At 37.2% G+C, this 12629-nt stretch overlaps 1 protein-coding gene across 5 annotated transcripts in view; it reads right to left on the bottom strand.

Annotated features, from left to right (window-relative positions):
• RECK (reversion inducing cysteine rich protein with kazal motifs) overlaps positions 1-12629 on the bottom strand; it is a 45622-nt gene that overhangs the window by 19532 nt on the left and 13461 nt on the right. Inside the window, exons 5-10 of one of the 5 annotated variants that reach the window (XM_071450437.1) lie at positions 11678-11763; positions 10626-10673; positions 9548-9597; positions 7879-7948; positions 1099-1132; positions 70-267 (exon numbers count right to left, since the gene is read on the bottom strand). In XM_071450437.1, coding sequence (XP_071306538.1) covers positions 70-267; positions 1099-1132; positions 7879-7948; positions 9548-9597; positions 10626-10673; positions 11678-11763 — 486 coding nt within the window. Of the gene's footprint in view, positions 1-69; positions 268-1098; positions 1133-2736; positions 6104-7878; positions 7949-9547; positions 9598-10625; positions 10674-11677; positions 11764-12629 lie in introns of those variants that run through there. The other 4 variants (XM_071450398.1, XM_071450409.1, XM_071450419.1 and 1 more) reach the window with 4 other exon arrangements.

Genomic DNA, 12629 nt, shown 5'->3' with positions numbered 1-12629 from the left:
GTACAAGAAGTACATTTTCAGTATCTTCTATAACTTTCTTTCAGTAAAGAAGGATTTCCTTGTACTTACTGTCTGTAGGGTTTCTCATTGGATATGACTGTGTGTAGTTATTCACGCAGTGTATAAGCTGAGGGCTGATAGATGCACAGTAATTTTCAACTGCTTTAATTTGGGACGGACCAGGAGAGGAGTCTGTCCGAAAAATTGCTTGGCAATATTCCCGGCAGTTCGTGTGGTGACCTGCGTAACTGCAACAGACTGACCCCACTGGGGAGGCAAACAGACAAACAACAGAAAATCTATGGGTTCCTATGCAGGGAAATGAAGAGATGAGCAAGTCTGACACACAAGGATGCTCAAGGAAATGAAAGGAAAAAAAAAAGAACAAATTCTATGCTCTATTGAAAAATCTTTGTCTACAGAATGACTGGAAATATCTGTAACTAGCCAAACTACATTTGTTTGTCTGGCAGGAGAAAAAAGTCAGTATTAAAGCTGCCTTGAACTCGAGCTCAAGACATGAGCAAGCCAGCTGAATCCCATTTTCAGCTGTTTTGTTCTTATTTTAGGTAACCAGACATGTCCAATAATTGAATTATCAGAGAAATGCTACTAATAACAAACAAATATGACAGTAGTATAATTCAACAAACCCAGACAGATGGTACTGATGATTCACCCATTTTTGCTATTTTGTTAAATACATATAGTAGTCCTTGACAACAGCTTCTACTGGAATTAATTCTGAGACACTGATTTCATTTTATATAAACAGATATCAGGCAACAAAACGCATGGTTCTTCAACGTTTCAACAATGCATTTAATTTTGCTACTTAGCACACATCAAATGAACAAGCGGGAGAAAAAGATGACAGAAAAGATAAATACAGATACACAAATTAAAAACAGATATTAATTATACAAATAGCCTAATCCCTTTATTACTTGAGTAAGACAATTTACTTGTGGCTTTTGCTCATATGGGTCTGAAATCCACAGGCTTGTGTAAATGTTCACCTACATAATCTCTTATAGTTTAGAGAAAAAATGAATAATACAAAAGAAAAACAAAATAAACTATTCATTATATACTTACTTTCATTTCTGTTAATACAACTAAAGAGAGCATTCTGAAATCAAAACAAAAGCAGTGTTACAAGACAGAAAACTTCAAAATATATTTAAGTAGCCAATCATTTGTTATAATGAGCTACTAAACCTTTGGTATTATTTTCTTCAATTAGATTACATTAAAACAAAACCACTATACAAACAGTGAAATCAGGAAATTTAGAGATCAAGGGTCACCAAAGTTCTGTGTGTACTCATAATAAAACAGAGAAATATTGAAGCAAACAAGTAAATTGGAACACTTTCCCGGACTAACTTAGAAGCAGGGTAAACTGCTATAATAGGGTGTCCCAAAATGTTGGAATTTTTTTTAAGGACAATAATTTTAAAGATTCTATGTAGAAAAAAAAAAAATCTGCGCGGATGGATGCATGCAAATGCTAAGTCTCAACAAAATAACTCCATGACAATGTACCTTAAAAGCTACAGCATGCAACCAACTCTCTCGAACTGCAGCTGAAAGGCACAGCTGGGGGATGTACATCTCAAATGTCAGAAGAAGGGAAACACACACATCCTGCTTTGTTTCAGAGGCCTCTAATCTTCAGACCAGTCATGGAATGGTTTGGGTTGGAAGGAACCTTAAAGCTCATCTAGTCACAACCCCCTGCCATGAGCAGGGACATTTTCCACTAGACCAGGCTGCTCTGAGCCCCATCCAGCCTGGCCTTGAGCACTTCCAGGGATGGGGCATCCACAGCTTCTCTGGGCAACCTGTGCCACTGCCTCACCACCCTCATCATAAAAAAAAATCTGATTCTTTGTATCTAGTTTGAAATTACCCTCTTTTAGTTTACAATAACTAACCCTTGCCCTATCACCACAAGCCCTGCCAAAAAGTTTATTTCCAAGTTTCTTGTAGGCCTGCTTTGGGCACCAGGAAGTGCTATAAGGTTTCCCAGGATCCTTTTATTCTCCAGACTGAACAACCCCAGCTCTCTCAGCCTGTCTTCATAGGAGACATCTTCCATCTCTCTTTGTGGCTCTCCTCTGGACTCATTCCAACAAGTCCACATCTTTCCCATGCTGACAATATAGCCCTGGATGTAGCACTCCAGGTGGGTCTCACCAGAGCAGAGTAGAGGGGCAGAATCCCCTCCTTCATGACTACTGAACTCTTACCAAAAAACCCCCAGTCTTCCCCACACTGAATAATCACATTTCCCATTAAAAAAATTAGGTGCTGGATATAAGCTGTCTGGAACTCTATGAAAAGATGAAGTCCTGAGGTTGAAATGCCAAAATGCAGTTGCTTGTTATCAAAGACTAAAATTATATGATTGTGAGAAAAGAGAAATTTGAATTTAGAAATATCTAACCTCTACAATCGTCAGAACACCAGATTATAAAATCTGATCAAATACTTGATCAATATAGTGAGAAAATATAATCCCCACCTTAATAAAATTCCTGATCTCCATTTCCCCCTATCCCTATAATTAAACAAATTTGTATTTCACACAGAAGAGAGTATCTAGAGAAGAAAACAGAAACACCATCAGACTGATCCCAAATCATGTGGGATTAAAGTCTTGCTTCAAAACAGGAAAGCACCAGATGTGCTACTACCTCTAAGACAAGGAAGAAAGCTCAAAATGCAGACCTAGATCAAGCCCAGTAGTTCACCATTCTTCATCTATCTTAGTTACTAGTTATTCATTGCATTGCAGAGAAGCGGGTATCCAAATAATCCTGGGGCTATTTTTGTGCAGGTCTGTACTGCTGCAAACAGATGAAAATACAAACATGTCGGGAATAAACTTGATTATTTTATTTTTCCTTTTGACTTAGATATTGTTTAGTGCATAGGAATTTGGTTTTCATTCGTATTTTCTACTTGCTTTCTTCTGCACACAAGATCTTAAACAGGACAGTCGCAATACTGTAATGAGCAGCATCAAATTCCTTCTATTAGCACTCAGAAATTAATTTAAACCTTGGGTAAGCCATGGCAGATGTGTCAACAAAAGGCCCTAAGAGAATAAACACGTCTAACTTGAAAGTGTAAGTTATTTTTCCACAAACAGCAACTATTTATAATTCTGGTGATCATAAATAAAGCACAGATCTATTGGTACACCTCACACAAAAAGTGAAAAATCTGCCTTACATAAAACAAAGCCCTAGATTTCATAAAGTAGCAATTCGGACATTTTTTTTTCTATGCCAAAAACATCCCCTACAGTATTTTAGATCTTTTCTCCCAAAAGCATGGATACTGCATTATTTCTCTCAGATTACAATGAATTTGCAGCAACATTCTTCATCCCAGCAGCACGTTTTCATCTGATTAACTTTAGATGTTTCCTTCTTTCCTACAGACAAACCAAATCTTGTTACACATCCATCTGTGCAACACAGATGAGGGACAAGAGAATTAATGGAGAAAGAACACAGAGGTGGGGTCACCATCCTACATCTGTAAACAGCAGATTTATACTGCTGCCTAAACACTAATGCCATTTTTGTAGCACCATATATCCTTCACTGTGGATGCCAGGCAAAGGCTACCAGAAAAGCCCTTTTTTAATGTGGCCACCCAGTTTCTTTGGGACCTGCCACATACAACAACACTCTGCCCCTAAACTGACTCTCTTCAGAAGCTGCTGAAATTTGACTTCTCCAGAGCCACCCTGCATGGAGCACTGGAAGGTGGCATATCACTGGCCAGGGATCTATGTACAAATCACAAACAGGAGGGGACTGCTAAGGAACGCATCTCGAGCTGTTGTATTTTCCAGCATCAGTCTCATTACATGGTTATGACAATGGGAAGATGCCAGCAGCTCACATCCCAGACAGCAGACAACTTAATGTTACAACTTACTTTAAAAGTTTTTTGACCAATCACACAAAGCAAAAGCATATTGACAGTAGTTCTATCCAACCACGATAAGCACACGTACCTTCGGTTAAAACAGTGCTTGCTTATTTCGAATAAAAGACCTGCTTGTAAGCCTTAAGATACAATGCACAGAGCTCCATTACTAAGCTTAGAACTTCCTAATATCTTGCTAGATATACTTTTCTGCAGCTTAGGGAGTTATTCTAGACAAGCATTAATAGACAGACCATTGTTCTATTTGTCCTTACTTTTCTACTTCTTATATAATTTTTCTGCTGACAAATCTTATGGCTACTGCTTTGCTCTAATTGCAGTTCTGCTGTCTCTGAGGCCTGCCTTTTGCAGCTTTCCCAAAACCCTCTGATTTTATGGATTCCCACAGCAGCACACAAACCAGCCAGGCAGAATGAACACTGTAACTTTATTATTTAAGGCACTGGGACAGCACAGGCTCCTGGAAAGTCTAAAGTCTGTCTGCCATGTTTATACCGAATACTTAACCATACGGTTAGCACAAACAATACTTAAAATCATACTCTAATGCTGCAATAAACTCAGATAAAAATTGTCATGTCATTTAGAAGTTGAATGCTACAAAAAAGTGATTCTAAAGCAGTTAATGAATAATAGTGTCACTTGCCTGCTCAGAGGCCACAAAAGAAAGGAGAATGTTGAGAAGATTACGATATTTACTAATATTCCTCCTCTAAAGAGCTCAAATTGAGACAAAATTATCTTCTCACAGTGATTTCACAAACCAATTTTATACATGCAGGTAATCCTAATGTAATAATAAATCTTCTTTCTGTATTTTGAAAATACATTTCCACAGACTGCTGAATCACTGTAATAATCCTCACATTTCTGTTAAGAGGAAGTGGTCTGGCTTCCCTTTTCCACCTTGTCCCTGTTCCCAGCTGTATAGTCTTGTGTATGCCCTTACACCACCACCTTGTCATGACCTGATCTTTCTCACTAATCCCTATGAAAACTCATTTTTCTCATCCCCTAGGATTTAAGTCAGTATGATACAGATATGATACTATGTTAGAACACAATAGAAGAAGCATTTTTTAGATATCATCTTTTAGAAGGACCTGCCAGAGGCAGAGGAAGGGGAGGGAATGTGTGTGGAAAAATGGCAGCTGAGTAAGGCAGGGGAAGAAATTCAGCTGCACTGAGTTGTTACAGCAATTCACCATATTTCACAAAATTGTGTCTGTAGTCACCACTAGAATGCTAGTTAAGGGTGCTGACTTAACTAGTTTTTTGGGTAGGTCTGCGTAATGCTCAGTTTATATGTACGTATATAGCCCTCAAACATGTGAGGGGTATAGCTACACAGATATGAGATAATCTTAAAAAAATTTTCAAAATTAGTGTCTAATCATGTGTTCATAAATAAAGTTGTTAAGAGCATTAGACAGTCAGTCTGATTTGAATTACTAACTGCAACTTCTTTTCAGAACACAAGGTTCATATCCATCTCTACTTAATTAGCACTCATATCAAAGATAACCAGCTTTTCTGCCCACTCAAGGTTTCTTTGGAATCTTTGAGTGAACTGGCAATGAAGAAAGACACAGAAAATAAAGCAAAAGGTAAAAGACAGATATAGGTAAGGAAAAACAAAACCAAACCAGCCAATCAACACAGAAACCAAAAGAGAAGAAAAGTATGTTCTCTTTTAAGGAATGACTAAATCATCAGGATTTGGGAAAATGATCGTACAAAGGCAATACTGTGTACACACACAGTCTGATACTCCATTTTTAACTTGTGTTGAATACTATATTAAGCGAACAAAGATGGCAATATCAAAATTTCCAAACCACAAAAACAATGATTTGTTTTACTTGTGCACAAGTCCCATCTTTCAGACCTCTTTTTTTTAAAGCCAGGTGTTTCCAAGCCTGGTGATTAAAGCCAGTGAGACTACAAGCAGAAGGAGTGGAAAGTGGCAGGCAGACACCAGCACCACAACCACGTACACCTTCAAGCAAAGGCTCTCAAAGATTTCTTTTTGGTGTTACGAAAATTGGAAAAGGTGTTGAGGTTTATGCAGCAGAGAACATTTTTCAGTCTTCCCCACCAGACCCCCTCTGAAGCAAGATTTTAGCCAGTACTGCAGGACCTAACTGGTTTCGCTCTTTTTGGAGCTCATCAGCTGCAGGTAACGGCTCAAAACCCCAAAATGCACACACCCCAACACAAACAGAGCAGAACATTTTGCTGTAGGAAGAAGTCCTCTGCATTGTGAGGCATGCTTTCACATTATAAGCACATTCTTTCTAAATGGCTGCCTCTTGTGTCTTGAATGAAAAGCAACAGTGAAGCTGTTGTTTCACAACAGAAATTAGGACTATTTTGCAAAAAACCCACAAAAAAAGTATTTTCCTCCCTAAAAATTATCATGGGATCTATATTCTACTAACTTTGGCAGAAAAATAACTTCAGTACTATTGTCCTGGGCAACCTAGCCATGACAAATATTTGAATCTAGATCTTACCCAGTTAAGGCCACCTTAATTTCTAAGTATTACCTACAGTTAACAAATACAATAGTACAATGCTTAACTCTGTGCAGTTAAGCACAGAAAAGAAAACCCTCTTGATATCTCCTTGACTTCATTTAATCTTGCAGTTTATTGAGAGAAGATAAAAGTCGGAAGGTAACAACATACTAAGGTTTAGTGGAATCAGCTGAAGTGTCAAATGATGGTGAACATCTGTTAAAAACTTTAAAAACTTGCAGTAATAACAAGTAAGGTCAAGGTTTTCCTCTATCATGTAAACCAGTAAAGACTTGAAAACACTTGCACAGTGAGGTAGTATAAAATTTACTGGAACTCAAATTTTGGCAAGATCATTGAGTGTTCTATCAACCTTCTTTGAACAGCAGAGAATAGAGACAAAAAGCACCAGCAGATGAGAATAACATCATCTACAATGTATAGTGTATGGTCAGAGTTCACCCTGAATTCATTAAGCTGTACTTCCAGAGGCCACACACAGTCCTGTGCCTTAAGAGTTCATTAAAACTGTTTAGGAACCTTTAGCTAAACAATGTCCTAAACAGTTCCTTGAGTTATTATCTGTTGTCTCGGAGTAATCCACACAAACAATTAGATAAGAGCTAAAAACTGATGACTGCATTTTTCAGCAGGGGTAATTAGTAGTCAGCATTCACTAAAATCTCAACAAAAAGCAGGATCATATGACCCTAGAAGGAAAAAACAAGTCAATAAATACTTTGCTGAATCCCCACTACAGCACTTGAAGCTGCAGGCACTGCATTTTAAGTTTCTGTGTTTAAAAGTTGCCAAGTGAGATTAGGCTAAAGTGCTCAAATCTGTGATAGCAAAACTACCTTTAAACCATCCAGGAACACCAAGTGTTCACTACTGTGCATCAAAAGTAGTTTTAAGAGCATAGGCTAAATAAGTGGTGACATTTTCAGTTGCATTTCAACTGCTTGGGAGATGTTAATAGGGCTCAGCTGCAGTAAAGCTCTCACAGTGCCAATTAACTAGAGAAGTTTATATGTCTTATTTGGAATACATGAAGTAAAAACTGGAGTTCTTAATATTCAGAGAGGTGATCTCACAATATGCAGTGCACAGACTCAAGAGCTGCAATCTAATGGAAACTTCAGTGCTACTCTTTCCATGCACAGAAGAAAGAAAAGGGATCTTAAACACAGTAATAAAGCCTTTACAGATTATTTTAAGATTAATGAACTGTTTTAAGCTGCTCCTCCAAGCATGTATTCCATGTGGTCTTTTAAAAAATGAACCCTCACTTTACACAAAAGTTTTAAAAATTCAAAAATCAGAAAATCCTACATACAATCCATACCATCTCCACTTCTTTCTTCTTCTTCCTTTGACTATTACCTACCTTCTTTTTAGAGGAAGATGAACAGGATAGCAGAAAGCTGGAAGAAGTAGTGAAAGATAAAAGAACTGAGGTGCACAGAACTAGAGGAAAAATGAAGATGACAAAAGGAGTATCTGAGAAGCAGAAGATGGAAAAAATGACTATTAGAATAAAACCTTCAGAAGAAGGCAAATAAAATACCTTTTGGTAACACTCAAAAATACTGGGCAAGTTGTGCAAAATTTATTCATTTCTGTATGTAGTGCTACTTGAAAATAAAAATTGTTACAAGACATGCCATCTTCAAAGAACTGATAAAAAATTAATACCATATTCCAACAAAATACTTTTCTAAAATATGTAAAATCTCCCCATTAAAATAAACATAAATATTTACAGTAAAAGTAATGCAGAAATATATGATCAGCAGAAAAAGCATCTTTGATTAATCTTGTGAAAGGCTGGCACATCAGTGCTGAAGTGATTCTGCTACTGCATGACCTGAGTCTCCACTTAGTGACACCTTCTGCATGGTTTGGCTTTTTTCACTGCTCTGAACCCTCTGCCCTACCCCTGAAGATTTACCTCCTTCTTCACCCTCATTAACTTAGTGGAAGGCTGAAGGGTAAGTCACAAAATTGCCTCCCTAATCTCAAAAGATTACAGAAGTTTACTATGCACAGTTCAGACTATTCTAAGCAGCTTGTGAAAATTCTCTGGGAAATCCTTATGTGGGTAAGCTAAGTAAGTTAAGAAGACTGGTAAGCTATGAGAGTGTTTACAAAATAGGGAATTATATTTTACATCCTTAATTCATATAGTTTTTACTTTTACGTCATGTACTTTATTAAATGCCTCAGCAACAGACCTGAGAGCTGATTACCAAGCACTGTGATCCGTACTGCAAACTACTTTTCTAATCGGATCCTCATTTTTACCAAAGTATGAATTCTTAAATGCAAAACCAAACACAGTATGTATGACATGGTATTTATGTGATTCACGTGCTATTTGTGACCTCATGTCACCTCTTTCAGTTTGAAGCAGCCATTCCCTCCCCAGTTCAGCGGTTCCCCAGCCAACTTCACAGAATGCAAAGTACAGTACAGGACACAGAAGCTACTCACACACTACAGAGGGAGCAGGACTCATACACCAGAGCAGCAAGAAGAGTGTTTTTTTTTTTTTTTTTAAGAGAAATAATGACAGGGTGTGGGAAACTGCAGGTTCCCTCCAAAAGTTGTATTTGGAATCTTCAATCTTAGGCATAACTTCCTCAAATTTAATTCAACCAATGAGCCTCTCAAGATTATTTTAAGTATTATTTTCCATGAGCACCTGTAAGCCTGTATACATATGAAAAATCATTGTCATACAAAATTCTATCATAACTAAAGATCTAGCACATCAGATACTTAATTTCTGTCCCTGACGCTATTTGAATCTACTACACCTAGTCCTCATTAAAAAAGTTCTTTCCATCTTCCCTAATCAGAAGACTGATACCTTCTACTATGATTTTTCTCCTTCTCCTTCTCTTTTAGTCTTGCACAGATAGCAAGAATTAAGGTTTTCTGTACAATAACAGCAAGATCACTCCTAATTAAGAGTGAGAAGCCCAGTTTTCAAAATTCCAGATAAAAACTGGAAAAGTAGATAAGATGACTATGACCATAAAGTCATTCTTTATTCTCTTACCTTTCCTCTCCCGTTCTCCTTCAACCCATACTGGCCAACCTCCTACAGCAATGCAGAAATCCAGAAAAAAAGAAGGAAACAGACCAGCATAATAGAGGAGAAGCTTGCAGATGTTGACAGTATAGCATATTATAGCATGAAAGGAGACAGAGCTACTTAAAATGAAAATGCATTTTTAAGAGAACAAGCTTTCAACCCATACTAACTTCCACAGTAAAGAGTCTAGGAATATACTCGGTAGATTGTTTAGGTAAAAGACAAATGGGAAAATAAATTTCAAAAAAGTAATTCAATACTTCATGGAAAAAAAACAGGAAAACTGCTCCATTTCTGCCCAAATCAAAAGAATGGAAAATTGTCTGATATCCCAAACTGTTGATTATGAGCAGAACTGATGCAGGACTACCTAACTTAGGGCTGAAGGAAATTAGATGAAAATGGGTGGGAGGAATCTGGCTTTTAATTAAGATGAGTATCAAAAGAAAAGCAGTCCTTGCAGAATAGCACTTCCACACACTGTGTGAAAAAGAATATAGGTAAAGGCGGATTTCTGAAGATATCCTGATGATTAATTTTATGAGCAGAACAGTAAAAATAACTGCAAGCATCAGCAGTTTCACTGCTGTTACAAAAAAATTATATGCTTGAAATTATTTATATTCAGATTGGATACTTAAGGCTGTTCTTGAGTTTATTTCATTAGGTCACTTTTAAGCTGACTCTCACTGTCAAAGCTGAAAGGTTTCTCACTGATTGAATGATCATAACGAATGCTGACTTTGATCAAAACTCCTCTGAAATAAATTTTTTGGGACTCCAATTTGATAGTTGCAACTTTTTCATTTAAATTAAGGTATATGCAAGACTAAAAAATTTTTACAGATTGTGATTATACTTTTATAAAAACTGTAGAGAGATAATTTTCATTCATATGAAAATGAGCACATTCAGAAACACAGCTCTAAAAAGACTGAACTTTCCCTCTTCTACAGAATGTTTTTACAGGACTTATAAAATGATTTATATAAAAGTTGATGTTTTTTCAGATATATTCAGACACAAAAACATACCTCGTATTCCTTCCTGCAGACCTTTAAAACATCATTTTTTGCAGAAGCCTGAAAGACAGATAATTTTCTCTATTTGTAGTAGAAAATGATAAAATCATGTTGCAAAATAAAGACTGTTCTACTTTTAAATTAACTGCAATAACAATGGATTAATGATCTATTAAGATGTTCCTTTAAGAACCTAAAGAATACATGTAAAGCTTTAAGAAAAAACAGCAGACACCATGACTTGTTAAGATGGCACTAAATGAAAACCCAAACCCTCATATTTCTGCACCAAGTTAGTTGAAAGCGCACAAAGCAACTTAGGTTTTGTGAAAGGTTTGCCAGATTGCAGAATACAGGAAGCATTTAAGAAATGGAAGAGCTTGAGCATAAAGATCTCCCCATTTTCCCTATTGATTTATCACTTGTGTGTCACTTTCAACTCTACTCTCTCATGTATGTTCATTTCTATGGTTCCTATTGTCAAACTGAGTAGCAGAAATTCTCCCTGCAAACTACAGATCCCTTTGTTCTATACAAAATCTTGTGCTCCTTTTTCATATGACAGATATTGCAAAATATAATAACTACTAACATGTTACTTCCCACTCCAGTAATTTAAAACACTTGGGTAAAGTCTGTCCTTGGACCTATTATATCACCACCTTCAAAATGACTCCAAAATCCCCTCAAGTTTCAAGGATCAAAATTAAAATCCAAATATTTATCATTATCCCTAATATTTGGCAAGTATTTAGATTTTAGTATAAATAAAATCTGGCTCTATTAACACCAAAAAGCCCCCTTTTCTTCCATATAAACAAAAACCTCTTTGAAGAGGCATAAAAATCTGTTTGGGGCTGTAACCACAATGTTGTATGTGGTTACAACATGACACTACAAAAAAAAAGAGCTTAGGATCAGCCACGTGCTGCCTTTCAGTCAACGTTATTTTAAAGTAACAACTTTTACGTAGGGACTGTGACAAGAGGTCAGAATTAAGCTTAGCATAAGCAAAGAGAGCTGCAGAACCAGCCTGGATTCAGTCAGTAGGGTGAAAGCCTTACCTGCTTACATGCTTGCCGACACTCCACAGCAATAGCCAGCTCACAGCAGCCTAAACCAACCCACCCATCAGACTTCTTCAGAACTCCTTGGGAAATAAGATAGCAGACTTATTAGAGTAGAAAGAGAAACTATGCCATCATTTTCCCTTCCCTCTACTTTTCAGATTTGATAATCCTGTTCTCAAAATGACATTTTATTGGAATTCCAAACCAACTTCAAGCAAAAACCACAAGTCTGCGTTTTCATAAATGCTGAAACTAGCAATTAATGAAGTACCTTCCACACACTGAGGATAAAGATGCTTTATGTAAACTGCATTACACGTTCAATGGAAATGTTAGATTTTGATAATCTATCTAATCTGAAATATAAACCAACAAAAAATATCAGGAAAAAAATCTCATTACAGCATCATCTCTTACAGATACACCCTGCTGTTTGTTTCAATAGCACACGTCTCTACCAACTTTGCCAATGCAGAAAATGTTCCATGTTCTTTCTCCAAACTTCCTGTGGTGTTTTTGGTCTGGATGGAGTTAAATCTCTTCAGCTGAGCTGGCATGGGGCTATGTTTTGAACTTCTGACTAAAACAGTGTCAATAACACAGGGATGTTTTAGTTATTGCAAATGCAGGCAGCATCCAGGCCTTTTCTGTTTTTCATAGGGACTCACAAATAAGCTGACAGTGCACAAGAGGTTGGGAGGGGATACTGCCAGGACAGCTGACCCCAGCTAACACTCCATAACACATGGCACCATGCTCAGCCATAAAAGCTGGGGTTGAGGATGGCAGGGGCTGCCCTTGCTTGGGGAGTGGCTGGGTATCAGTTAGTTGGTGGTAAGCAACTATTTTGGTTTTGCTTCACTTGTTTTTCTTGGGTTTGGGTTTTTTCCTCCTTTCTTGTTTTTCCTTCCATTTTTAAATTAGAAACTGCCTTTATCCCAGCCCA

This window comes from Agelaius tricolor, unplaced genomic scaffold (assembly GCF_023055355.1).
Source record: "Agelaius tricolor isolate 1412-34295 unplaced genomic scaffold, bAgeTri1.0.p SCAF_2, whole genome shotgun sequence".
NCBI classification, from domain to species: domain Eukaryota; kingdom Metazoa; phylum Chordata; class Aves; order Passeriformes; family Icteridae; genus Agelaius; species Agelaius tricolor.
The sequence above is the reverse complement of the archived record's forward strand: the minus strand, read 5'-3'. Positions and strand labels throughout refer to the sequence as shown.